Consider the following 24,813-nt stretch of genomic DNA (forward strand, 5'->3'; position numbering starts at 1 on the left):
TAGATTGTTGCACTGCGCTTTTAGAAGTGTATTTGATTTGCACAGCAGTATGTCCAGACGAAGGGACATTTGAGGCATGATGTGACCCATTCAATATTTACAGTGAACCTAAGGCTCAATTCAATCCGTATTGCCAAAGTTCAGCGCTATCGTGCAATTGAATTTTAAACGGAATGTTCCTGCGTTCGCAGAGTTTGCGTTCATGGTAAACACTGCATATGTCGGCTCAATCGGAAATTACCTTCAAATTTCAAGTACGACAATAGGGATTGAATCGAGACCCTAGTTTACCAAAAGCTGCATGGTTAATGTGGCACTTCATTTCACTTGACAATTGATTCAAACAGCTGCAAGGGGATAACAATTGTAAAATCAATGTTTTAGGGTCAATCTTCTCTGCCTGAACTACTTTGATGTTCTATGAATTGCGTCGGTGGGGTCAAAACTTTTGGAATAGTCAGCCCTGGCTGACAGGTCATCCGACACATGCAACAGGCTGAAGATTCCTTAATCAAGTGTCATCTGCTGTCTAAACTAAACACATTGAATTCCGATGACAGTTCAGTTCCTATTTTACATATTTAGGCATCAAATGTTTCCTGTCAGTATTATTTGAGTAATATCAGACATACTTACCACAACTGATATTTTAACGATATACATTTGAGTTTTTGTCTGTATTCTGTTCTTGTTTTCATTCCCAATCAACATTTTTATTGAACACATCCATTGTGGGGAGTGCTTTATGTATTTATAACACTATAAACTATGCTATAACCACTCATGATAACAATCACAAATTATAACGATTTCTACAAAGTTTCTGATTTTTCACCACAAATGTGTAACATTTTCAAATTTAGACAGAAACAATCTCATGAACAAATGTGTATAAGGAACAGAAATAGGATGAACATTTAAATGAATAATGTAATCATATGATCATATGACTGCTACTGTATGCCTACTGTCAAATTCTTTAAAATGCATGTATAATTCATGTAATCACTTTTCTGTGTGTTGGTACATTTCTGAATAGCTAATGCATTTTTTATTTTTTTTACATAATGAGATTTTACATAAAATATATAGTGTATGTTATCAAATCTGAAAGTGACCTAATCATACTAAACTTGTGGTTACAGCTTTTAAAACCTATCGACCTGCTGAGTGTCAATAATCGTAATCATTTGGCGTTGTCCTGAATATTTACTATTTGTAATTAACAATCAGTCTGATTTATGAAATAATATGTAGATTTTACAGATTTGTCAGACTTTTAAAAATGTAGAATAATTATATTATAGTAATAATCAGAACAGTTTCTGATTTAGGCTAATGAATGAATATTCTACCAACCTGTTTGTGTTGATTTGATCAATAGTGCCAGGCATATCAGCCTCCATATCGGTGTATCCTTGGTTGTCCCCATGGTGAACCTGTGGGTAGTGAACAGGTCCTACACAGGTGATATGAGAGAGGTGCTTAAGATGGATCTGGTTTTTATAACCACCTGTATTTGAGGAGGGACCTTAAAGGTTAACACAAAGGTGGGGCCAAAGGTTAAACATGGCTCAACGACGACTTTAAGACTTCAATGTTCTGTCTATGAGGTTTTTCAGTATATTAACAGTATATTAAGCATGAGCATTTTTATACAGATTTAGCTATTTTCATTAAGTATTCGATTATTGGGATTAGTTGTGTACCCCTATTGTTATTATAAACTCAGGGGGTTCATAATGTCCTTTATTATAGACCTACACATCTATATTGCACAAGAGAAGTTACTTAATAGTCTTATGTGATTCCATTTTTACAAGGAGAGGTGCCTTCCTTCCTCATTCAGTATCTATCTCAGGCAGCATCTCCACTCCAGTGGTTTAAGCTTTTGGTATTTGGTATTGTATTAGGATCCCCATTATCCAAAATGCAGCATATACTACTCCTGGTGTCCACAACACAATACATGTTTTTTTCTTTATGTAATGTAAATTTGAATGTATAATTACAGATACATTCATAATAAATAAGTAGTGAGGTTTGATAGAACAAAAAAGTGTATCTCCACAGCCATCAAAAACTCAGCCAATGTATCGCGGATTAATAATACATTAATCCACTCTATTGGCTCAGTATCTTGAGCACACATTGTCCAAATGCAAACATTTGTCTCGCTGCTGTTGCTCAAAGGAGCGATCGGGCTAATTGTATTCATAGTTAGTATTCATGGACTAGTGTGACTCACCGAGCTGATCCAGGAACTGCATCCTGATTAAAAATATATATATATTAAATTGAAAATAATTCAAAAATTATTTTAACACACTAATGTGCATTTTTGCACAACTATTGTAAGTATTATTTCACAACTATTATAACGTTAATCACTTCAGCTTTCTCATATGGCCACTAAGTCGATCAACAGTATCAAGCTATTATTTTTGGGGTGTTTTTAAACTCAATAGGAATAACTAGTTTGTATATAGCCCATGCTGTTGCAAAATGAACTTAGCTTTAGTAACATATTAGCATTTTTTATGTTTCATAGCATATCTATGTTTTCCAAATTCATGTTTGAAAATGTTACTTTTTTTACTTTTTTGTCAAACGTTCCCTGTTCAATTGATGGTTGTCATTTTAAGGCTTATGGTTATTGGTAAGATTAGACATACCTTCAAACCCTCACTTTAAGCATACATTTTAAAAACGTCAATATGTTACGTGTCTCAACATAAATATGTGCCACATGTAAAATATCACACTAAACGACCAGAAAGTACACATTTGACTTAAAACCCATTAAACAAGTTTGCTATACCTGCATGACTTTCTACATTTCATTTTACATTGATACTAACTTATTTTACCACCGATGTATATGTAACTGCCAAAATAAAGGAATCACTTGAGTAAATGAGGGATACAAATTGAAAAGCAGGTGCTTCCACACAGATGTGGTTCCTGAGTTAATTAAGCAATTAACATTCCATCATGTTTAGGGTTGTGTGTATGGGGTCTCTGTGTGTGTGTGTGTGTTTCAGTCACCAGATCTCAACACAATTGAACACCTATGGGATATTCTGGATCGGAGCCTGAGAAAGTGTTTTCCACCTCCATCAACAAAACCACAAATTATGGAATTTGTCATGGAAGAATGGTGTTGCATTCCTCCAATGGAGTTCCAGACACTTGTAGAATTTATGCTGAGGCACATTGAAGTTTTATGTTCTAACGCCCAATTAAGATACTTTATGTTGGTGTTTCCTTCATTTTGGCAGTTCTGTCAAGCCAAATCCTGTTTGGTTTTAGTGATTTCCTGCCATGAATGTAACACATTAGATATTGTACCGTCAGGTGATCAACATTTGTGGAAGAGTTGCCTTTTTTTTATTAAGTCAATCATCTAACTTTTTTTTTATCATCCATTGTGACAGAGCCGACCTATGTGTGAAATGATCATATCTGTATATGATCATGTCTTACATTCATCTGCTATAGGGAAGAATCTGTTGCAGTTTCCAGCCTTTAAATGTCTTTCACACCGCTTGGCTATGGCATTTGCCCTTGTGTCTACACCCCAGGTGGTTTCTTTCCTAACAAAGCCTTCACTGAATAGCCCTATCCATCCTTCCCCACGCATCCCCACCTAGGTCTTGCCAAAGGCTGTGTGCGGCTCCACCTTACCCAAAGGCTTCAACAATGTTTGATGATTTTAGCAGCTCTGGGTTGCGTATTTGGCTGCTCTATCGTCATAGCTTATACTTGGTGTTTGTATAGAACCATTATAACACAAGCTCTGGGTAAATAGATTGAGGTTGAGAGTAAACTCAATTCAGCATACAGAAGTAATATTATACAGAGCAAGTTGATGAGCACTCTGAATAACTCAAACAAACTGTGATATTTATGGGTGACAGCTTAATGTTAAGTGTAACTAAAGGTTAGATTGAGTAGGTTGATACAGGAACTTTATGTAAAAGTAAGTGTAATATTAAAACATGTTGAATAAGGTGGGAGAAATGACTCAGGATTAACTATCAGGGTGGAGCACACCAGTTGAGCAACATATGTTTACTGTTTATTGGCTATATAGGCTAGTAAAGAGAAGTTCTCTACAACACTATGTTTGAGAAATGTCTACATTTTAAAAAAAATACATTTGCTTAATTATTTGACCATTATATTATTTCATGGGTATTTTACTGTGCCTGGTCTAATTATGTTATATGTATGACCCACTTCCTGTGAGCTCAGAGTTCCTTTTGATGACTTGGCAGCAAGTATACAGTGCCTGTAGCTGGGTAAAACTAATAAACAGTCCTAGTATTATGGCCTTGGGCAATGGGTCCCTATTAAGTTGACCCTACCTGTTCTACTGCATACTTTTAATCTCACAGAAATGTTGTTTGCCTACGTAGGTGGGACTTTCATATGTTGATTCAGCGTCAATACAATTAGCATTGAAATGGTGTATCTAATCCACTCCACCTCAAGGCGTAATCTACTAAAAAATCTGTCTATCCTGCCCATAGCACTTGGCACCACACTGACTTTTTTATTTAAATCAATTGTATGTTTTTGAAAATCATTTCTCTTTCAGGTTAGGGTCTTCAAAAAAACTGTCAAAAGTATTTTTCCTTTTAAACAGCCTCTTAAGCCTCAACTAACTAAAAGATGTCAGCAACATGTCCTTTTGGACACCAACACTTGTTTATGCCAGTTGTAGACAATGTCAGTACAACATGATCATGTTATAAAGCAGGTAGAGTGCTCTTTTCTGCAATATTAGTTTTTGATTTGAATTAAGTCTATTTCACATGTTGTCTGATTGTTTGTAGGCTACAACATCAGTAAGGTAAGTTCATCTGTAACAGTGGACTGGTTATAATAGCAAAATAGTTATTTCATTCCCTCCAACTAGGTGGGAACCTTCCCATTTCTGTTGACACAGTTTGACAAACACTATCAAAAAATTTGAAAGAAATCGTTTAAGTGCATAATACTTTATTACTTTATTATTCCTCTAAGAATGAAATTGTGTCTTTAGTACTGTATAGGGAGAGCACAGGGTCAGCCACAGTGCTGAGTCTAGACAGTCTAGAGGTTAGCTAAGTAAGTTGCTCAAGGACAACAGTAGGAGGTGGTGCCAGGATCTGAAACCAGCAACCTTTAGATTTCTGATCCGTTTTGGTGTCTGCAATCAAATATTTCCCAACTTAATTCAAAAGGAATGAAAACAAGAACGTGGTATATATGCATAGCCTATTGCCAACTTTATTTATGTTTTTTGAATGGCTAAAACAAAACAAAATTTGAAAAAAAGCTGAAACTATTTCTCCTATGTTTAGCAGATTACTTTGCAGGAAAGTGAACAAGTTGAATGTAAATAGAGAACTAATCTAAGCAGTAAATGGATGGTAGTGAGAGTTATTCATCTTCTCCTGCGTCGTGACCTTGTGACCTGGGTCGCCTCTGGGGTCACGCACTCTGTCCCTCGGCAGCCACATTTATGATGTGGATGTAGGAGTGGTTGAACTTTGACCCGTCTGGGCAGATCATCTCCACTTCCTTCTTGTGGTGGATACTTCCCGACAGCAGGTACAAGAGCGCTCCATCATGTTGGCCTCAAGAGAATACCTGAAAAAAAAGAAGGGAGAGTGATGTTATTAAGTGGATGTAGTGATGGTAGCAGTTGTAATTATATAACATTAGCTGCGTTTAAACAGGCAGCCGAATTCTGATGTTTTTACATCAGATGAGCTCTTTTGACAATAATTGGGCAGAATATCAGCATAGGGCTGCCTTTGTAAACACAGCCATTGTAACATAACATATTAGTGAAAATATATGTTGTAGTTTGCATTTAGACAGGCAGCCCAATTCTGTTTAATTGGGAGGATTAATGTGTTAGTGTTCCTGAAATATTTCAGTAATGATCAAAATACTCACATGGCGTAGGTGCCCCAGGATCCACCGCATGTTGTCACTTCCACCTCGTTTTTGCAGAACTTGCAGCCATTGCTGTCCAGGTACACTTTTCCCTTTGTCACGTTGCATGCCTTAGTTATTGGAATACCTGCACACAAAAGTGTCAATTTCAAAAGCTAAAATAGTTTTTTCAATGCATGATAAAGGGCAAGAATGATTTACAAATGTCTATCAAAAAGGATGGTGTTAAAAAGACACTCACAGACATGGCAGCAACCATCTGGAGCAATGACTTCAGTTCCCTTAAAAACAAGAAAATGGAAGAAAAAACAAGAACATTTTTAAGTCAGACGTAGCGTTTACCAAACTGTCTCCACATGTTTTTCAGTGCAGTGTTCTTGCATTGTTCACTTTAAGCAGCAGGTGTCAATAACCTCACATAAATACACAGTAGGTATACTATATTAAGCAACAGGCCTTGGTCTGAGTGACTGGGCATGTTTAAACTGTATTTCACAAGTATGATTTTTCACATTGTCCAGTTGTTTTTAAATGGGCCAGTTTCCCAGACCCAGATAATTTGCCAGATGGTTATTGTAACTTACGGGTATGCAGTCTTCTGGGTAGAAGTCAGGGCACACAGTCTTAGCCTCAATTGGGATGAATTGGTCCATAATCTTTGCACACTCAAACTTGAGACACTTGTCTCCAGATGGTATCCAGACAGAACCAGGCTGTAGAGGTGAGAATGTGAAATATATCAACAGGAGATTCTTCAAATGATAAAAGATAAGATATACTATATCATTGCTAAGATAGTTATTTTGCGTAACACTTGAGTGCTAGATTACAATTACATGTTGCTCTTTTTAAATAATCAGGCTAAAATAGGACTGATATGTTTTATGAATTGTAAAAAACAAAATGCAATTTGCGAATCTGTGTGAGAGATAAATAATGCTGCCTGATGCTATTTTACCTGAATAGTGTGTGTGGTATTATCTGGCAGCATAACCACACAGCTTGTCTGTACACACTTCCCACAACACTGCCCAGGAACGGCTTGATAATCATAGCCCTGAAAGGAAGAAGACAGACCAGAGAGGAGAAAACCTTTATGATCTCTCTTATACCAATGTGTGATCCTGGTAACTCACAAGTAATTACACTTATCCAGTAGTAGCCCAATAGTGGACACATAGGAATCAGGGTTATTATAATATTTTGAAATTGCTAAGAATTCATCAAATATTAGACTAAGTTGGTTAAATTACATATGAGGCCAAAGGGTGTCGATGTGTCAATAGAGATCACATACCTGCTGGCAGTGAGTGTCACATTCAGTAGGTTGACACTCAATGATATGTAGATGGGATTGGGCATCCACCCTGTCACCACACACACAATTCTTACACTTGTCCCCAGGAACATTGGCACCAGGCTGGAATGAGAAAATACAATATTTCAATGGAAAATCTATGAATTGATGCTTTTTTTGTCCTATCTAATGTGGATGGATGGATTGACCAAAAAATATTGTTGCACCCTGATAGCTTAATGAAGGTATTTGTTTAGTTGAACTTATTTTTTTATTAATGTATGCAAGTAAAATAACATTGTCCTCTTTTATTAAGTTACATTCAAAAGTGTTGATCATTTATAAGTGGTGGGACTGGCCAAATAACATAGCATAGAATGCATCCGCACCTGATATTCAGTGTTGTTAAACACACAGACATCCTTTGGTACTGTGGGGCAAAGAACATGGAAAATCATTCAATACTGCAACTAACATGTTGGGATTTCTAGGATATGCACAAATACTGTACACACACACTCAAGCACATGCAAACGCATACTCACGGCATTGATAAGTTGGGCAGCAGACTCCCATAGTTGCCTCTGTCTCGAATCCGACTGGACAAGTTATCTTGGAAGCAGAGCATCGTGTGACATCACACTCTGTTTGGAAAGAAAAAAATATTGTAAAAAAAATATGTTTTTACTGAGTTGTTCCAAAGCCTCCATAAAGAGCATATTATCCAAAGAAGTCACTCACCGCATTTGTCCTTTTGACAACAGTCAACGGTTTCTACGACCTTAACTTGGCCCTCCTGACCACAGGTGAGAGGAGGCTGATGTTGGCATGCCACAGGCTGGCACTGGATTTCCAGACTGTATGGGTCACACACACAATCCTGGCAGTTGCTCACCCAGGTCTCATTAGCCTGCAATGAGGAACATTTTAAGCATATCAAGGTCTGTATGGACACTACCAGTACAAAGTTCAATCATTCAGTGTGTGGAATCCTAAATTACTGAAGCGCTTTGTTCTATGAAAAGCACTATAGAAATGTAATACATTATTATTATTGTAGTTATTATTATTGCATACATTATTGTACATGATTGTCAAAGTGAACTACCCACATGATGTTAATGTGTATATCAGAAATGAATAGTTTATCTGCCCTCCTAAAACCCATAAGTGAAATTCAAACACAATTTTACCTCTTTCCATTCTCCATTTGGCAACGGGCAAATATCTGATGAACCAAAGAGAAAAAAATACATTAAAAAACGAAGTCATTGAAGTCCATTACACTACTTAGTTTTGATAATATACTGTATGTACCGGAATCACTTGATAAATCAATATCAATCAAAATAAACCAAAACCCACACCATTGAAGTATCTGAAAAATGCTGTGGACATTTTTTTATTTTTTTTTACAAAAAGCTAAACCAGCTTTCAAAAGACAACTACAGTAGCAATGAACAATTAACACTTTGTGCTTCCCAAAGTGAAGGTCAGCAGGATGTAGCTCCTATTACAATACAATACTGTAAGTCACCACACCCTCATTATACAATGCTGTTATTTGACCATTCTTACCACAGCTGGGGATACAGTAGTTTGAGCTGGAACTCATAAGAGTGGTCCCAGGGGGACAATAACATCCCTCCAATTGTATATCTCCCATGACGCTGAACTCATTTTGAGTCTGGATAAATTTGAAATTGTACCTGCAGAGATATTCAAAAAAAGTTTCAATAGCTGAGAGACTTTTCCCAATCATTATACCCATCCACTGAACAACAACAGCATTATACATACCAGGCATTACAGGTTGGTTCAACTTGTGGRCCGCAGGCATTATAAACCTTGGGTTTTTCGCATGTGAAGTCTGTAGCAGGAGATAAAAAGGTAAATAACCAATAAGCTACATCATAGAGAGGCTATCTGAGCTTTATGGTCTTGAGGAGTGACCTACTTACCACATTGTCCATTTGTATAATTTCTCCACTCAATACAGACTCCTGCTTGTGCACATGCATCACCATAGGTCTGCAAGCTGGTGCAGCCAATGGTAACATCATCCATATAACACACATCAAAGATACATGCCACAAGGAATGGCTCGTAGGGGATTATCTTATGGCAACTCTCAAAGACCCTTGAAAAGATGTCACGCTTCAGTTAGAGTAGATACTTAAATATGATAATTCACTTTGTTTTGTCATGAGGCTTTGTCAAATGATTGCCGTGTTTTAGTATGTCAAGTTATTGTTCGCACTGAGATTATTCTGATTGAGAGGTTATCGATACTACAGAGTAGATTTATTGTGAATACTAATTGCTACGTACTTGCTTTGAATGAGATGACAAATGGGTGGATCGCAGCCTGTTGGTTGTGTTGGTGCCTGCTCTGGTGGTGGTGGTGTGCACTGACTGTTATTGTGGTCAGMAACATGCCATTGGTGTGCCATGTCTGGACAAGATGAATCGATAGTCCCATTTGGCAAGCGGCAGTCATCTGTCCGGTTGTTGTCACATGTACCTGAATAAGATTGAAAACCATCGTTAGACAATGAGACATCAGGGGGGTAATCATGGTAACAGAGTGACCATAAAACACCTGTACTCACCACACTGTCCCTCAGTGTTGCCACTGAACTTGTCCCAGGGCAGGTATATGCTAAACATAAGACCAGTGAAAGACACCTTGGCATTAATTGCTGGTATGACTAAAAGGGTCTCAATTCCATTGTCTGTGATGCGGAAGTCCTTGGTCTCATATGCTGGGATGATGCGTTGCTGGTTTACATAAATCTAAGACAAAAATATTAAGAGATCGACAAAATGGTTACAATAATTTGTATACCCTATATCTAATACATAGAGGAAGTATATCCATCTTAAATGAAAGCTAATAAATATTTAAGCTAATCGAAAATCTAATCTCTATTATAGGAAAAATGTCTTGAACATACAGTATTTGAGATATTTTAGTTACCAGACTTGTGAACACTCCATCAACATCCTTCGTGGTCATGAATATCTTGTAAGATTGGTAATAAATTGTCAGAGACTGAGGRCAGGAAAGTCCATCTGGGGCATCACAATAGTAATTGTCGATTACAACACTGAAGTTGTACTTTGGCAGGATTTCTTTGACCAAGACRTAAGAACAATTTCCTTGGAAGCCATAGTATGTTCCATCAAAGGTGACATAGTGAGGRTCTCCCCAACCATAGCAGATACCTTTGTAAGAAGAAAACAATTAGCATTTAGAAGGACACGGATATGGTAGTTTTATGCAAAATGAATGGTGCTGTGCTGAACTTTTTCCAATGTTAGACATTCATGTACATTTACTGCTATTAACTATAAGATAACTCTAAACCAGTCAAGAGTAAGGATTATGTTTCAGATTTTGAACTAAAATCAATCGCTAAAGTGCATTTTGTAAAACAAAGACTAAACTTATTTTTAAATTTGTTGTGAACTTACATTGACACACATAGTGGAAACAGCATCCAGATTCGTCATACACTTTGATTGGAGGATAGTTATTTTCACATGCTATAGGCTTCGGAGTCTCACAATGTACATGCTCATTGATAACTTTCCCGTTGGCACATGTTCCGTTGATGCACTGGTTATGTATCCAACTGTCACCATTCTACAAACACAGAAAAGTATTAGGCATACAGGAAATGTCTACAAAATCATAATTTTTTATTAATCACCCTTTTGTAAATAATAATTCCAATGGAATGTTTCCAAAAAGGTTAGATATAGAAGAGAAAATACCAGTTTTGGAGGATCTACATAGGGACAGTTTTTCTCAGTTGGAAATTTTGTGGTGGTGGTTGGTCTTTCTGTTGTATGTGGTATTGTTGTTGTTGTTGTTGGGAGCAGTGTAGTGGTGGGTGAAGTAGTGGTAACTGGGGTAGTTGGTACATCACAACTGACGGAACGGATTTCTACTTTGCAAGTCTTGTTGCAGAGACCAATGTAGCACCATCCATCATGGTCAGAGACATTGTAAACAATTGAGCCTGAAAGTATTTAGAAGAGTATTACATTTTGTACAATTTAACATGTATAATTCAATATAAATTGAACATTCGAATGGCTGAACTAATGGTAATATACAAAAGGTTTCAAATGTGAAAAGGTGGAGAAAAAAAAACTTACCAACGGAGAAATAACGATGATTGAAAAAACAAAAACAAACGTTTCCAGTGGATGGACTTGTTGGTGTTATTGTTCCACCAGTTGTTACAGGAAATGAGGTTGTAGGAAAAGTACTAGTTATGGGTGGCTGAGTTGTTGTTGTTGTTGTCGTGGGAACCAATTCTGTGGTGATCGGGATGTGTGTTGTGGGCGCACATTGACAACATTTCACTCGTATCTCGTAATCGAAGCACTTTTGCTGAAGACCTTGCTTATTGTTTTGACAAATCAGTCCAACGGATGGATTGCAAGTCACGTCTTGGCCAAGCTGAGAGATCTGAAGTCCAGGGTATTGTTTTGCTCTACATTCAACTGCCTCTGGAGCTGAGCAAATGTGATAACCACTAGCAATGATGTTCTTAATGGATTCATTATCTCCACCTTCAGAGCCAGAGGTTGGCTGACCAAGGTTGATCCAGTCTGACCACACACAACTTTCTTCACCACTGGACTGGGTAGTGTATCTCTCGTTGAGGTTGTGTAGGAGTAGAGGTTGGAGTTGTAGTAGTGTGGAAGGCAGAGTTGTTGTTTTTGTTGTAGATGGAGCTGTCGAAGTGAGGTTGTAGTAGTGGTGTAGGAGTAGTTTGTAGAGGAACTGTTGTTGTTGTTGGTCGGGATGTGTTGTTGGTGCACATTGACAACATTTCACTCGATCTCATAATCAAGCACTTTTGCTGAAGACCTTGCTTATTGTTTTGACAAATCAGTCCAACGGATGGATTGCAAGTCACGTCTTGGCCAAGCTGAGAGATCTGAAGTCCAGGGTATTGTTTTGCTCTACATTCAACTGCCTCTGGAGCTGAGCAAATGTGATAACCACAGCAATGATGTTCTTAATGGATTCATTATCTCCACCTTCAGAGCCAGAGGTTGGCTGACCAAGGTTGATCCAGTCTGACCACACACAACTTTCTTCACCACTGCACGGGGTGTTATACTCCTGTTGAGGTTGATGTAGGAGTAGAGGTTGGAGGTGTAGTAGTGGTGGAAGGCAGAGTTGTTGTTTTTGTTGTAGATGGAGCTGTCGAAGTTAGGATTGTAGTAGTGGGTGTAGGAGTAGTGGCCCAAGGAACTGTTGTTGATATGGTAGCTGGAGCAGTCGATGTCAACATTGTAGTAGTGGGTGTTGTAGTGGTGGTAGGAGTTGTAGTTGTGGTCAGAGGTTGAGTTGAGGTTGGAGGAGTAGTGATTGTCATTGGTTTACTTGTTATTGTAGTTAAAGTGGATGTTGACATTGTTGTAGTTGTGACAGTAGGTGTAGTTTCTTGTGTTGTAGTGTGACATTTCACAGTCTTACAACATTTGACCTTAATTTCATAGTCAAGGCATATTGGAGGAATRCCTTGATCTTTGTTCTGGCATATTAATCCAACCTTCGTATTACATTCTACCTTCTGTCCTAATTCAGACAATGGGACCCCTGGATATCGCACTGCTTGGCATATGACATCTACTGGTTTTTCACAAATATCTTTCCCAGATTCTATAATCTTTTTAATTGATTCATTGTCGCCACCCCCAGGACCAAATTGAGGATAGTCCACATTATACCAAGGTGACCACTCACAAACTGTGCAGGTAGGGGTTTCTGTAGTCAACGTGGTTGTTGATAAAGTGGAGGTGGTTGCTGTTGTAGTTGTTGTTGTCGTCGTAACAGGTGGTCTTGTAGTTGTTGGTGAAATGGTTGTAGGCTTAGATGTRCAAAGATTTTCATCACAGCAGAGGACTCGAACTTGGTAGTTAAAGCACAGTGGGAATGGGCCTGACTGGTCTTCATTTCTGCAAGTCAACCCTTCTGCTACATTACACTGCACCACTTGGCCTACTTGGCTTATGCTAACATTTGGGTACTTCTCGGCTCTGCATTGGATCTTGCTTGGCTTCTCACATATATCGTGTCCCTCTGCTCTTATGTTGTTGTAGGTTTCAGAGTCTCCTCCTGGAGTTCCAAGTGTAGGGAATGTGGTATCAAACCATTGTGACCACACACATGCATATCCACATGTAGTAGTAAAGGTTGTAGGAGACGCTGTTGTCTCTGTTGAAGATGTGGCTGGCTCTATAGAATCAGGGTATACATTACAGTTAGTCAGTTAAATACAAAAATATTTTAAAGTGGTGATAATTTAACACAATCTAATGAAGGTGCCTAATTAGCAATGTCTTCGGCCATTTTGATCACAAGAGATACTTGCTGTAGTTTTTACACTTCATATGCAACAATGGTGGCTGGTGGAACTTTAAACAGAGAGGACGGGCTCATAGTAATAACTGGAATGGAATAAATGGAATGGTCTCAAACACAAACACCTGATTTCCTTGTGTTTGACACCATTCCATTTACTCTTTCCCACTCATTATTATGAGCCGTCCTCCCCTCATCAGCCTACTCTGATATATAACCAAGTCATACTAGTCACTAGTCACTCAAGCATCAGTTTCAGGTACCCACCAGTTGGCGTTGGTGTTGAGAAAGTGAAAACATTTGTTGTCACTGTAGAGAATGATGTAGAGGTAGGAACATTCGTAGATGGAGTTGGATGAGATGGAATAGAAGTTGTTGGAGTTGTAGTTGAACATGGGTACATGTCCCTGTGAATGGTTCCATTCTTCCCACAAACTGCTGTCATACAGCTGCTATGTCCATCTGTTGTATCGTATATGATATGCCCATAGGGGTATTTGTTCCCATTGTAGGTGCAAGTGCAAGCTGAAATGATAAGATATATTTTAGGGTACTGGAATGTTGAAAACATTATTAATGTGTTTTTGTTTTTGTTCAGGGATGCATTCATACCTTGTACATCGTATTTGCAGTCAACTGTCACGGAATTACAATAGCTTTGGAAAAAGAAACATTTACAATTCTACTTAGTTTAATTTTTGACATTCAAACAAAGTTACGGTGTTCACAATTTTAGCCAAGACCAAGATTCTCTGTATTACCATGTCTGGCAGTTTTCTGTGGTCGGTACTTTTTCTCCATTATTGTAGTGTTTTCCATCTCTGCCATAGCAGCCACACTGCTCCTTCTCCACACACTTCATTATATCTTCATCAAAGAAAGGTTGAGCAGGAGGACATTTTGGATAGCAACCTAAAGAAGAAGAAAAATATTMAAATATTAATGATCAAAAAGTAATTGATTGATAGAGGTAATTTAAAGCTAGAATCTTTTGTTGCTACAGCAATTTTTTGACCTATAAATGAATAATATATACTATTAATTCTTGAAGAATATAACTTATAAATGCCTCCTGAGCTTAGTTCAACTGTCGTACCCCATAAGAACCCAAAATACATGTTTGTTTTACCACAATGTTTGTAAACAATACAAATTAAGTCAAACACTGTGTAGCCTCAAAACATGGTTAAAACAATAATTTTTATATCATGAATGGTCAGCCCTTGCATCCATAGCCCTGTATGAATTTGAGAGTGGTTACAATTCTCCTGGGCCATCTCTCAGCTTTTTACCGAAACAGAGGCGGGGTGGCGACTTTGTTACTGTTTCATTTAAGGACTCTAGCTTTAACATTAAAGAAATACTAAGTACCTGTTATAGAAAATTGTTGTTGCCCAAAATAGATCCTAAATTAATGTCTACTGTACCTTCAAGAGGTGGTATCTGAGTGGAGCAGCTCCCGGAAGGATTCCTGCAGGTCTTCATACACTGAGCTCCACATGCCTTGTAGTGCCACTCACATTCTCCAGGGGTGTTGTAGTAATCACAGAACAGTGCTGTATGTGATGGACAAAAGCTCTCTGTAAGTATTATCTTCAATTTGGTTTAAACTGAGTGGATTAAGCATATTTTTATGTCAGCACTTAAATTAATTGAACATTTCGAAACTCACGGCAGATTTGTGGGCTTCTCCAGGCTATGCAGGCTCCAGCCTCATTACAGGCCTCTGCATAAGCTGCCACAGCGGTACAGAAACACTCACAGTCTCCACCACTGTCGCAAGCACATGAGTCTGTCACACAAGCATCATAGAAAGAAGAGGGGTCCACCTAATTGGAGAACATAATTTAGTCAACATGATCATATAAAATTCCAAAACATTCAGTGAACGACTAAAGTCTAAACCTACTTTAGAATGGCAGTCTGCGAAAACTTTGCTCTGTATGATGCTGCACTGCTTCTGTGACCAAGACTGCCTGTAAGGGTTGGCAGTACAGGGGCTCCTTTTGCTCTTTGCATCGGGGCAGCTTGCAGAGACTTTCCAGCTGTTTCCAAAGTCTAGAGGATTGACAACCACTGCCTGGCTCCTGGTAGTGAAGTCATTGTTTGCGTTGCCATCATAGTTTCCACACAGACCACAGACATGTCCCTGAAGAGGACATAGCAAAAGATTCAGTTGAGTGATAAAAAGGAGTCATAACAGACTTGTGAATATCGGTTAATGGAATACTAGAAACATATTTTAATATCTAATTTGTCATCCAATCAAGGTTGAAATGTACCTTGAACTGTGGGTTAAGTTTGATGAACATGCTTGTTTTCCTGTCCCACATGAGAATCAAACCATTATTGGCTTCAATCACAAGGTAGATGCCCATTGTGCGAATCTGGTAAGGAACCGCCTCCCCTGTATTTCTCTCAACGACTTGGTAGTTCCCTTCTGTCAGGATTAATTCATTGTTCTGAAAGAGATTTAAAAAATATATAAATTTATCTAATTACTGATTATGTTATAATGTATGCTATAATGTGTTTTTTTTTTGCCTAGCCTCATGAAGCTTTGATGTGTGTATTTTGTAATGTCTGCTTTATATTATGTATGTATTTATGTATGTATGTATGCATATATGTATGTATGTATGTATGACTGAAAAGTAGTAGTCTTGGCTTCAGTAATGGTATGTGCCAGGCAGGAAGCAGGAATCTAGTTACCCCCAGGAAGAGCTTGATGGCCTTGGAGCAGGTGGTGCCTGTTGTTCCACAAGGGATGTTCTCAGTGATGACTCTGAAGCTGCCATTGGCATTGTTGTTTCCACAGTAGTCCTGTTTAAGGTAGACTCAATTTCAGTCATAAATGTAACAACAGCCAACACAGTATTATGGTGGATGGTACATTATCTCCAACCACACGTGGTAAGTCAATCATTGAAATAATGAAAAGGTTCATCTCGTTGGGAATGCTACAGTAGCATTCACAAAGCAACAGCAGATAATGTCCAAACAGTTTCAAATATTGCTTTTMAGACTCCCCAGAAACACCTACAGTATATACCTTTAAAAAATGAACACAAACCCTTATTGGTCATCATGTATTAATACTTAACCAATAAAACAAATAATATTGGTGTTGATCACTTAGACTATCACGTTACCCTGCAAGCATACCTTTGTAAGAGTGTATTCACAGTCTCCTTCGAAAGTGAATCGTTTCCCGTCAAAAGTAATGTAGTGTCCATCTCCATAAATGGCACAGGTTCCATGGCACAGGTTAGTTGTGCACTGCCATTTTCTGTCTTTACAAGTGCTGAAAGTGGCAAAAACAGATATTAAACTGAAGTCTTAATTGGTTTAAAACCCCAAATGAGGCAAGATGAGCTTACCAGGTATTGCAGTCGACCTTGATTCTGTCTCCTGGTTGGTAAGTAGCTGCATTGTGAGAACAAGGACAAAGGTCTGGCATGATGCAGCCTCCTTTTCCATCGGATACCAGTCCAGAGGGACACATACAGCCTGAAATGCACTCTGTGCTGATCTGTAAAGTGAAAATTATTGATTTGAAAATCTGTTGTGTAAAAATGGTGTAAACTATAAGTTAATCTGGTTCCCAGAATGTTCCGCCCAAATGCGTGAAGATTCTGGTGGACCAAAAGGTCAAACTTGGCCTTTGTTAGCCATTAGTCAATACAGAGAGACCAGGAGAAACTCCCAGCGCATAGGTATTGGCTTATTCGGCTTAATCTACCAAACAATCATCTCCCACAAAACCTTCCCAATAACCTTCCCCCATACACTAGCACATCACAAGCACAGAGCCACGCCTCGCAGTCGTGTGATTCGCTCAAATTAAATTACGACCAATAGTTTACTCAATAAGGAAACTCCCATAGAACTATATGATCACTCCCACTAAGGACAAAATGGAATCGTTAATGTACCAGGCTTATATACGCTGTGCACAATAGCTAGGAGACTATGTTAAATTTACCAATATATAAAAAACTGAAAGTTTATATTTTACACTTGATTTTTATTCACAATCCTTTGGCCATTAGATACACTGAGTGTAGAAACAATACGAACACCTGCTCTTTCAATAACATAGACTGACCAGGGGAATCCAGCTGAAAGCATTGATCCCTTATTGATGTCAATTGTTAAATCCACTTCAATAAGTCTAGATGAAGAGGAGGAGACAGGTTGAAGAAGGATTTTCAAGCCATTAGACAATTGAGACGGATTGTGTATTCATATCAATATTAGGAAAGTGTTCTTAATATTTTGTACACAGGTTTATATCCGCTGTGTGAAATGGCCTGGAGACGAAGTAAATAGGGGACTTACACAGGCCATATCCAGAATATTGCAGCTCTTCTGACACTCTAACCCTCTCACTCCTGGGCTTGCACTGGAGCAGTTGACGAAAACCATTGGTGCAACACATGCTGTGAAAATAAAGGGAATTCATGTGTCATGACTCTGTTGTGTCTTTCACAAAATCAATATGCTCTGTAAAGTGTGTACTAGGATGGAGAGATGATAATTCAACATGCACATAGCCTGGTTATGTTGCCAATTGCATACTACTACCACACACCACATGTGTATATAGGATTTGACAGAGTGCCATTAAAAGAATAGACTTATTTCAAATTCAGTGTTGCCTGGCACAGTACAATATCTCAAAATTGTGAGATGTTTTGACAATTTATATACATGAACTTACATGGATGATCAGGTGAATCTCCAATACAATGGAGTTTGCCCTCCTTGCAGGTGCTGAAATAAAATGATGTTAATGGTACTTGAATGTCCCTATGCTCACTGCAGGAAAGCAAGGCCCAAGGCCCTTGGTTCATAAAGTCCAAAAAATATGCCTTTAAAATAAAATGTGTTGTGAATTACATTGATATGCAGTTTGAGTATAGGTAGGTAAATAACTCGGTCCATACCACATGGTTCCATCCTTGCTGATGACCTCTCCAGGGGACACCACTGAGCCCTTGTAATAACAAGGGCAGCTGGCTGGTGCAACACACTTGCCCTCATCATCCAGGTAGGTTCCCTCAGAACAGACACACCCATCCACAGACTCGAAGGTGATTGAACAGGTAAAGTCAGAGTCGCTGTAGCAGCGGCAGGAGCGATCACTGCTTTTTATGCTGTAGCTGTAGACCATGGTGCTAGGGCACGAGGTGGAGTATTTGTCTGGGGATGGCAACAATTACTGTTAGATGTAAATATTTATCATATTTGTATCTTATTCTCCCACAATTGACACATCTTCTTAGGTATTATGGTGTGATTGTCACTCACTGCAGATAGTGTCTCTCCAGCCGCTGAGCTGGATACCCTCGGCAGCACAAGCGTGGACATAAGAGGAGACGGCAGCACACATGCAGTCCTCACTCTTCTCACAGTTACAGCTGTCATACATGCAGTTCTGAATAGAAAACCACAGTCAGAACAGCATCCATATTATACTGTACAATATTTTTAATTAGTTGTGTGTGCATAATATGCACGAACACTGTGCAGAAAACAATATTTAACAGCAAGCAAAATTATTCTCAATTGCCCCAGAACAAATGTAATCACATGATACATACATTTGTGTATTAGATATGCTCATGAAATATTCAGAAATGAATAGTATGGGGATGGGGTCTCACGTCTTTGTACATGTCTGGGCTTATCGCTGTGTGGCATTTAGCAAACAACCCTTCAGGATCAGCCAGCTGAGAGCACCAGTGCTGGGCATACTTCTCTGAAATAGTGAAAAAATAAACCACATGAATTAGTTAGGCCAACTTTAAGAAACACTTGCACCATTCTCCATAACAATTAAAACAGACATGGAAAGGGGATTAACCATGCAGCTACCATTGTCAAGACTTAAGCTGCAGGGGCTTTCAAAGCTACTCTTGATGTCTGGGCAGCTGGCTCGTGTTTTCCAGGTGTTTGCAAAACCAATGGCTGTGCCCTCAGTCACTCCACTCAGGACCTTGAAATCATCTCCTTGGTTGTTGTTGAAGTTTCCACAAAGACCTGTAGGGTGAACATGTATTTATRTACAGGGAAAATAAATCATTCCCAGAACATGAACACCTCAGTGGACTGTGGTGGTTGGTCAACGGATGATGAGACATACCACAAGTTCTCTGCTGCCAAACGGTGCTTGCAGCAATATAGACCTGCATGATTGGTGAGAGTTGGATTTCCAACTGGAGGCCAAAGGTGGTCTGGACRATGATGAAAAATGAGGAGGCTCTGAAAATAGTTACTCCAGCTATAAGGAACAAAGTGGGAAGAGGAAGGAGTAAGATTCAGCATTATGATGTTAAGTAAAATATATGTGTCAGTGTTGAATGATAAAGCTGCATCGCCATCACGACATTCCCATTTATCATAATGTATTCCCCATACAATGATGTGCTTACCTGTAGGACACAAGTTTCATGTATGCCTAGTCACGACTACATTGAGATTACGGTATGTTTATTGTGCAACTCTAACTTACCAACAGAAAAGGGCAGCTGAGAATAGATTCCATTTACAAAGGCTTTTCCATTGGGTTGTATGTTGATCACCTGCGTAGGGTGGCATTGTGTACCCATATTCTTATTCATGATATTCAAATTATACATTAAAGTCTAAAACCTAACAACATTAGGGGAAAAACATCTACTGCAGTCAAAGGCTGAGAGCATGTCAGTCAAAGAATACTTACAGTGGCTCCTTCTGAGAGGGACAGGGTAACAGCCTTTAGACAAGTCTCACTGTCAGAAAGCCCACACTGCACCAGATCACCCAGTACGGTGAATTGCATCCCATCACAGTCCTGAAAAAAACATGAATAAGTTGTTACAAATATTTGCCTTAATAAAAGGAAAAATCTATATCTCAGTGTAAAACAAGAGACAGAGTAAACATGAACAACCCAGATTTCTCCTTTGATAAACGTATGAATGCAGGATGAATAGTATTGTTCCAACTCTGTTCCTGGAGAGCTACTCTCCTGTAGGTTTTTGCTCCATCCCCAGTTGTAACTAACCTGATTCAGCTCATCAACCAGCTAATTATTAGAATCAGGTGCCCTAAATTAGGGTTGGAGTGAAAACCTACAGGACGGTAGCACTCAAGGAACATGGTTGGAGAGCCCTGTTCTATATAGTTTGATTACAATGTTCATGATAAACCTGGATTTGTTAGAAGAAAAGTAAAGAAGCTGGAGACAAAGCTGTAATACAGACATAATAACTACAAAAAAGTTGACAAGTTGTAAGATGTCTTATGTGGATGAGATTGATGCACACAGATCTTTGGTGAGGAAACTGCATATTGACCTTGGTCAGAACATAAGAGCAGTCCCCATGGAAGGTGTAGGCTTTTCCATCATAGGTGTTGATGTGGGATCCTCCCTCCACAGCACATGTGCCAGGACAGTCCTTGTCCACACATTTCCACTGACCACCACCACAGGAGCTAAGGGCAACATATCAATTATTCAATGGAACTTACAAATTGTCACTGCTGGAATAACTTTTAGACTCAMGTCAAAATTCTTAGCCTGGTTTTCTTACCAATCTTTACAAGTGCTTGAATAAGACTCTCCGGGTGCGTAGGTTTTTCCATTGTGGCGGCAGGAGCATTGACTCAAGGAGATACAACCATTCTTGTTGACGTCATCAAAAACGGTTCCTTTGGGTGAGAGCATACATGTGTTTATTATGTCTCCATCCCAACATACTGCCCTACATAGGCAACACCTAGTAACTAYGTGTTTTCTTTTACTCCAAAATCTGAATTCAAAGTATTTTTCTGTCTAGACAGACAATAATTTCTGACACTCTGGCTTGTTTGTGTCAGGAAACTAAATACCACATGAATCAGAWAATATACCTGGCCATTACAACAGATCAAAGATTTTTGACCAAATGTGTAGTTGCCTTTGTAACGCAACATAGTCCGGTCCACAATATGGAATCAATTGCTTTGCATTCTATCAGTATACAGTCTGCTACATTCCAATGGATTGTATCACATCTCTTTGAAGAAGAGGATGTGCAGAGAACATTTAAATATGTCTGCCTACCTGGAGGACAAAAGCAGCCATCTGAGCAGTGTTCCTCACACAGCTGGCCTCTCTCAGGGTTGGAGCAGGTGTCAACACAGGGGTTTCCACACTCCTGGTACTCCATGTTGAAGGGGCAGGTCTTATCTGCAAAAATAAGGTTATTTCAAAATATTAGTATACTGTTGCAACTAACCAATGTGCGATTAGATTTTTGATATGGGGAGTAATGGCATGCTTACAGCAGAACTGTTCAGTCCTCCATTGTTTTGGCTTCCCGCCTGCATGAACACACTGACGGGAGTACTCTGAGATGGTGTTGCACAGGCAGAAGGAGTTGGTGCTGTTATCACAGTGGCACAGGTCAGATACACAGGCCTCAACAAATGAGTCGATGGCCAACAAGTCCTTACAGCTGCTGAAGGCAGGACCGGAGAGCAACTGCTCACAAATTGGTTTCTATCAAACAAAAACAGAGAGATGTTATAATTAGGACATATACAGTGGAGTCTGAAATTATTGACACCCTTGATAAAAACGAGTAGAAAGGACTGTATAAAATAAATAATTCAAAAATTTAACGATATTGTACGCAAAACAAATTTGGGATTTTTTTCAATTTTATATTAATACAATTGCTTCTAGAAAGAGATTTTGTCTAAAAAGTAATACAAAAAAATCTCTAAAAGGTAGGGGTCAAAATTATTGACATCGTTGTTTTCACTATCTTTCAATACCTCACCTTGCAAGGAAAACTGCAATAATCATTTTTTTAAATGTTTTATGAGTTGAAGAACACATTAGGAGCACAGGAGGTTGGTGGGAACTTGATTGGGGAGGACGGGTTCGTGGTAATGGCTAGAGCGGAATTAGTGGAATGGTATCAAATACATCAAACACATGTTCTCCATGTGTTTGATGCCATTCCATTGMCTCCGTTCCAGCTATTATTACGAGCCGTCTTTACCTCAGCAGCCTCCACTGATTAGGATCCTTGATAATCATYGTCTGTTCTTATGGACTGCCTTCTTTAATTCAAACCACAGATTTTCAGTGGGTTTCAAAGAGAGACTGGGATGGCCATTGCAAAAAGGGGCTATTTTGCAGTCTCCGAACTTGACACCCATTGAAAATCTGTGGTTTGAATTGAAGGGCAGTCCATAAGCACAGACAAAGGATATCAAGGATTTGGAAGGATTCTGTATGGAGGAATGGTCTAAAATCCCTCCCAATATGTTCTCCAACTCATAAAACATTTTAGAAAAAGGCTCAGTCCTATTATTCTCTTAAGGTATTGAAAGGTATTGAAAACAGGGGTGTCAATAATTTTGACCCCTGACCGGAGAGAAAGAAAATATGACTTTGAAACAAAATCTCTTTCTCAGAGCAATTGTATTAGTATAAAATAATATATTTTTCAAAGAAATGGAGCATATATACTGTAGCAGTATACAGTATMGTCATTTTTGCTAATCTTTATCAAGGGAGTCAGTCCCTTGATAAGTACACAGCAGCCTAGCCAATATCCCTATTCTTATCATAAGCGATAAAGTTTAACCTACCAGATTGGGGCATTTATGATTCGAAGGTAGTGTATTTTCAGTACAGCTTTCAGTTGGACCATCCAATTTCCAGAAGTTTCCGAAGTCGACAGGGGACAATTTCATACCTTTGGCATAAAAATAAATCAAATTATTGTTGAAKGTCAACTGTATTCCAAATAATAGGCAATGGTTGATGTGTTGATAGTGTCAGTGAAAATGTACCATGGCTATAGAACTCATCAAATTGTTGAACTCCATTAAAATCTCCACATAGACCACAGGTCTTGTTTCTGAATTTGATGTCCATCTCCACCTGAAATAGAAGACCATTAGACATTTTAGGGCGACAGTTTACCTCCATAACCGCATAACACTCGACAAAAACGGGAAATGAYTGTAACAAAACGAACATTTAACCGCAGTGATAACCTATTACTTAAAATAACTTTAGATTAGTACTACCTATAGTCATTCCAAATGCCTACATTCATTCCAAGTGCCCACCACAGCACAGGCCTTCAAATGTAGACATTAACCACACTGCAAAAACCTAACTCCACAACAGAAATATTCATAAATGCATAATTGTTGTACTACCAAGAAGGAATCATCCTGGTTCCATATGGCTACCAATCCCAGTTTTGCTTTGATCTTGATGTAGGAGGGAGTCTCTTCAATGAGAATACCAGACTGGCTGAATGGTAAGGGGGCACTGGAGGAAGAGGAAGACAAAGCCTTAGATTTAACTAGAACTTAGTCAGACCAACCAATTTGACATTAGCTCAATTGACTTCATTTTAAGACATTTTCATTAGTAGTATAAAAACAGCAATCTCATCTCAATCACTGTAAAAATGTGCTGGAGCATAATTACACAGTATAAAGTTGCGTCTAATCTTTTAAGTCAAAGTGACTGGGACAACAATATGACATCCAACTACTTGAGCACTGATTGAGAAATACAGCTACATGAGAAATTCTTGAGGAACTTACTTCTTCCCATTAACAACAACGGAACCCTTGGATAGCTCCACCACTGCGCCATCCAGCTTCATGGTGATCTTGCTAATGGTGGGCTGGTGGTCCACCACCTGCCGCCTCATCTGGATGTTGAAATCCTCATAACTGCTATGGCACAGTGAGGTCACAACATAGTTGCAGGTGGAGGGGAGCTGAAAGATGTCTCCGTCAAAGGTCTTGAAGTGGTAGTTACCCCATGTGCTGCAGACCTGGCCATTATGTATAGGACTCACTCCTGAGGAAACGGATAACCAATTCAGCTATGATAGCATACAATTTAGCAGGTTTTATCTTTAGATACAGAGAAAGAAATGAGTAGACAACAGGGAGCAGAATTATTTCAAACTTTTGCCTCTTGTAAGATCTTGCTTTTAACTAGTAGTCCATTGGTTGACTGCAAGATTGGCCTCACTCACTCACTCACCATAAGAGTCTACTGACGCACCCGTGTGTCAATCTCATTAACATCATGAAAACATCCTCATCAAAATCTGTCAGTTTAAGCTAAAGATATCTGTTTTTTTGCATGGGCTGCGTC

General features: G+C 38.8%; 2 protein-coding genes across 2 annotated transcripts; both read right to left on the minus strand.

Annotated features, from left to right (window-relative positions):
* Positions 1–5,248: 5,248 nt before the first annotated feature.
* Positions 5,249–12,110, minus strand: LOC112081246 (intestinal mucin-like protein; the record flags this gene model as incomplete). Its single annotated transcript, XM_070447322.1, has 19 exons — positions 5,249–5,640; positions 5,953–6,079; positions 6,194–6,233; positions 6,537–6,665; positions 6,911–7,009; positions 7,250–7,372; positions 7,639–7,679; positions 7,795–7,893; positions 7,991–8,159; positions 8,443–8,477; positions 8,828–8,958; positions 9,050–9,119; positions 9,211–9,389; positions 9,581–9,773; positions 9,862–10,045; positions 10,230–10,477; positions 10,727–10,898; positions 11,030–11,277; positions 11,417–12,110. Coding segments are annotated over 19 exons (3,063 nt in total), but the record flags the coding sequence as incomplete, so codon positions are not given.
* Positions 11,523–24,504, minus strand: LOC111974460 (mucin-5B-like). Its single transcript, XM_024147533.2, has 28 exons — positions 24,249–24,504; positions 23,853–23,967; positions 23,478–23,568; positions 23,274–23,380; positions 21,954–22,170; positions 21,733–21,858; positions 21,221–21,338; positions 20,984–21,122; positions 20,368–20,478; positions 20,158–20,227; positions 19,789–19,926; positions 19,521–19,685; positions 19,310–19,404; positions 18,954–19,080; positions 18,590–18,845; positions 18,364–18,416; positions 17,982–18,082; positions 17,021–17,172; positions 16,806–16,944; positions 16,353–16,463; positions 15,923–16,102; positions 15,550–15,789; positions 15,313–15,469; positions 15,068–15,196; positions 14,402–14,552; positions 14,253–14,296; positions 13,908–14,165; positions 11,523–13,514 (listed from the first exon to the last, which is right to left on the minus strand). Exons 1-28 carry the CDS (start codon positions 24,356–24,358, stop codon positions 12,388–12,390), a joined length of 4,827 nt encoding a protein of 1,608 aa, XP_024003301.2. The 5' UTR covers positions 24,359–24,504; the 3' UTR covers positions 11,523–12,387.
* Positions 24,505–24,813: the final 309 nt, after the last annotated feature.

Source organism: Salvelinus sp. IW2-2015, linkage group LG15 (genome assembly GCF_002910315.2).
Source record: "Salvelinus sp. IW2-2015 linkage group LG15, ASM291031v2, whole genome shotgun sequence".
Taxonomy (NCBI): domain Eukaryota; kingdom Metazoa; phylum Chordata; class Actinopteri; order Salmoniformes; family Salmonidae; genus Salvelinus; species Salvelinus sp. IW2-2015.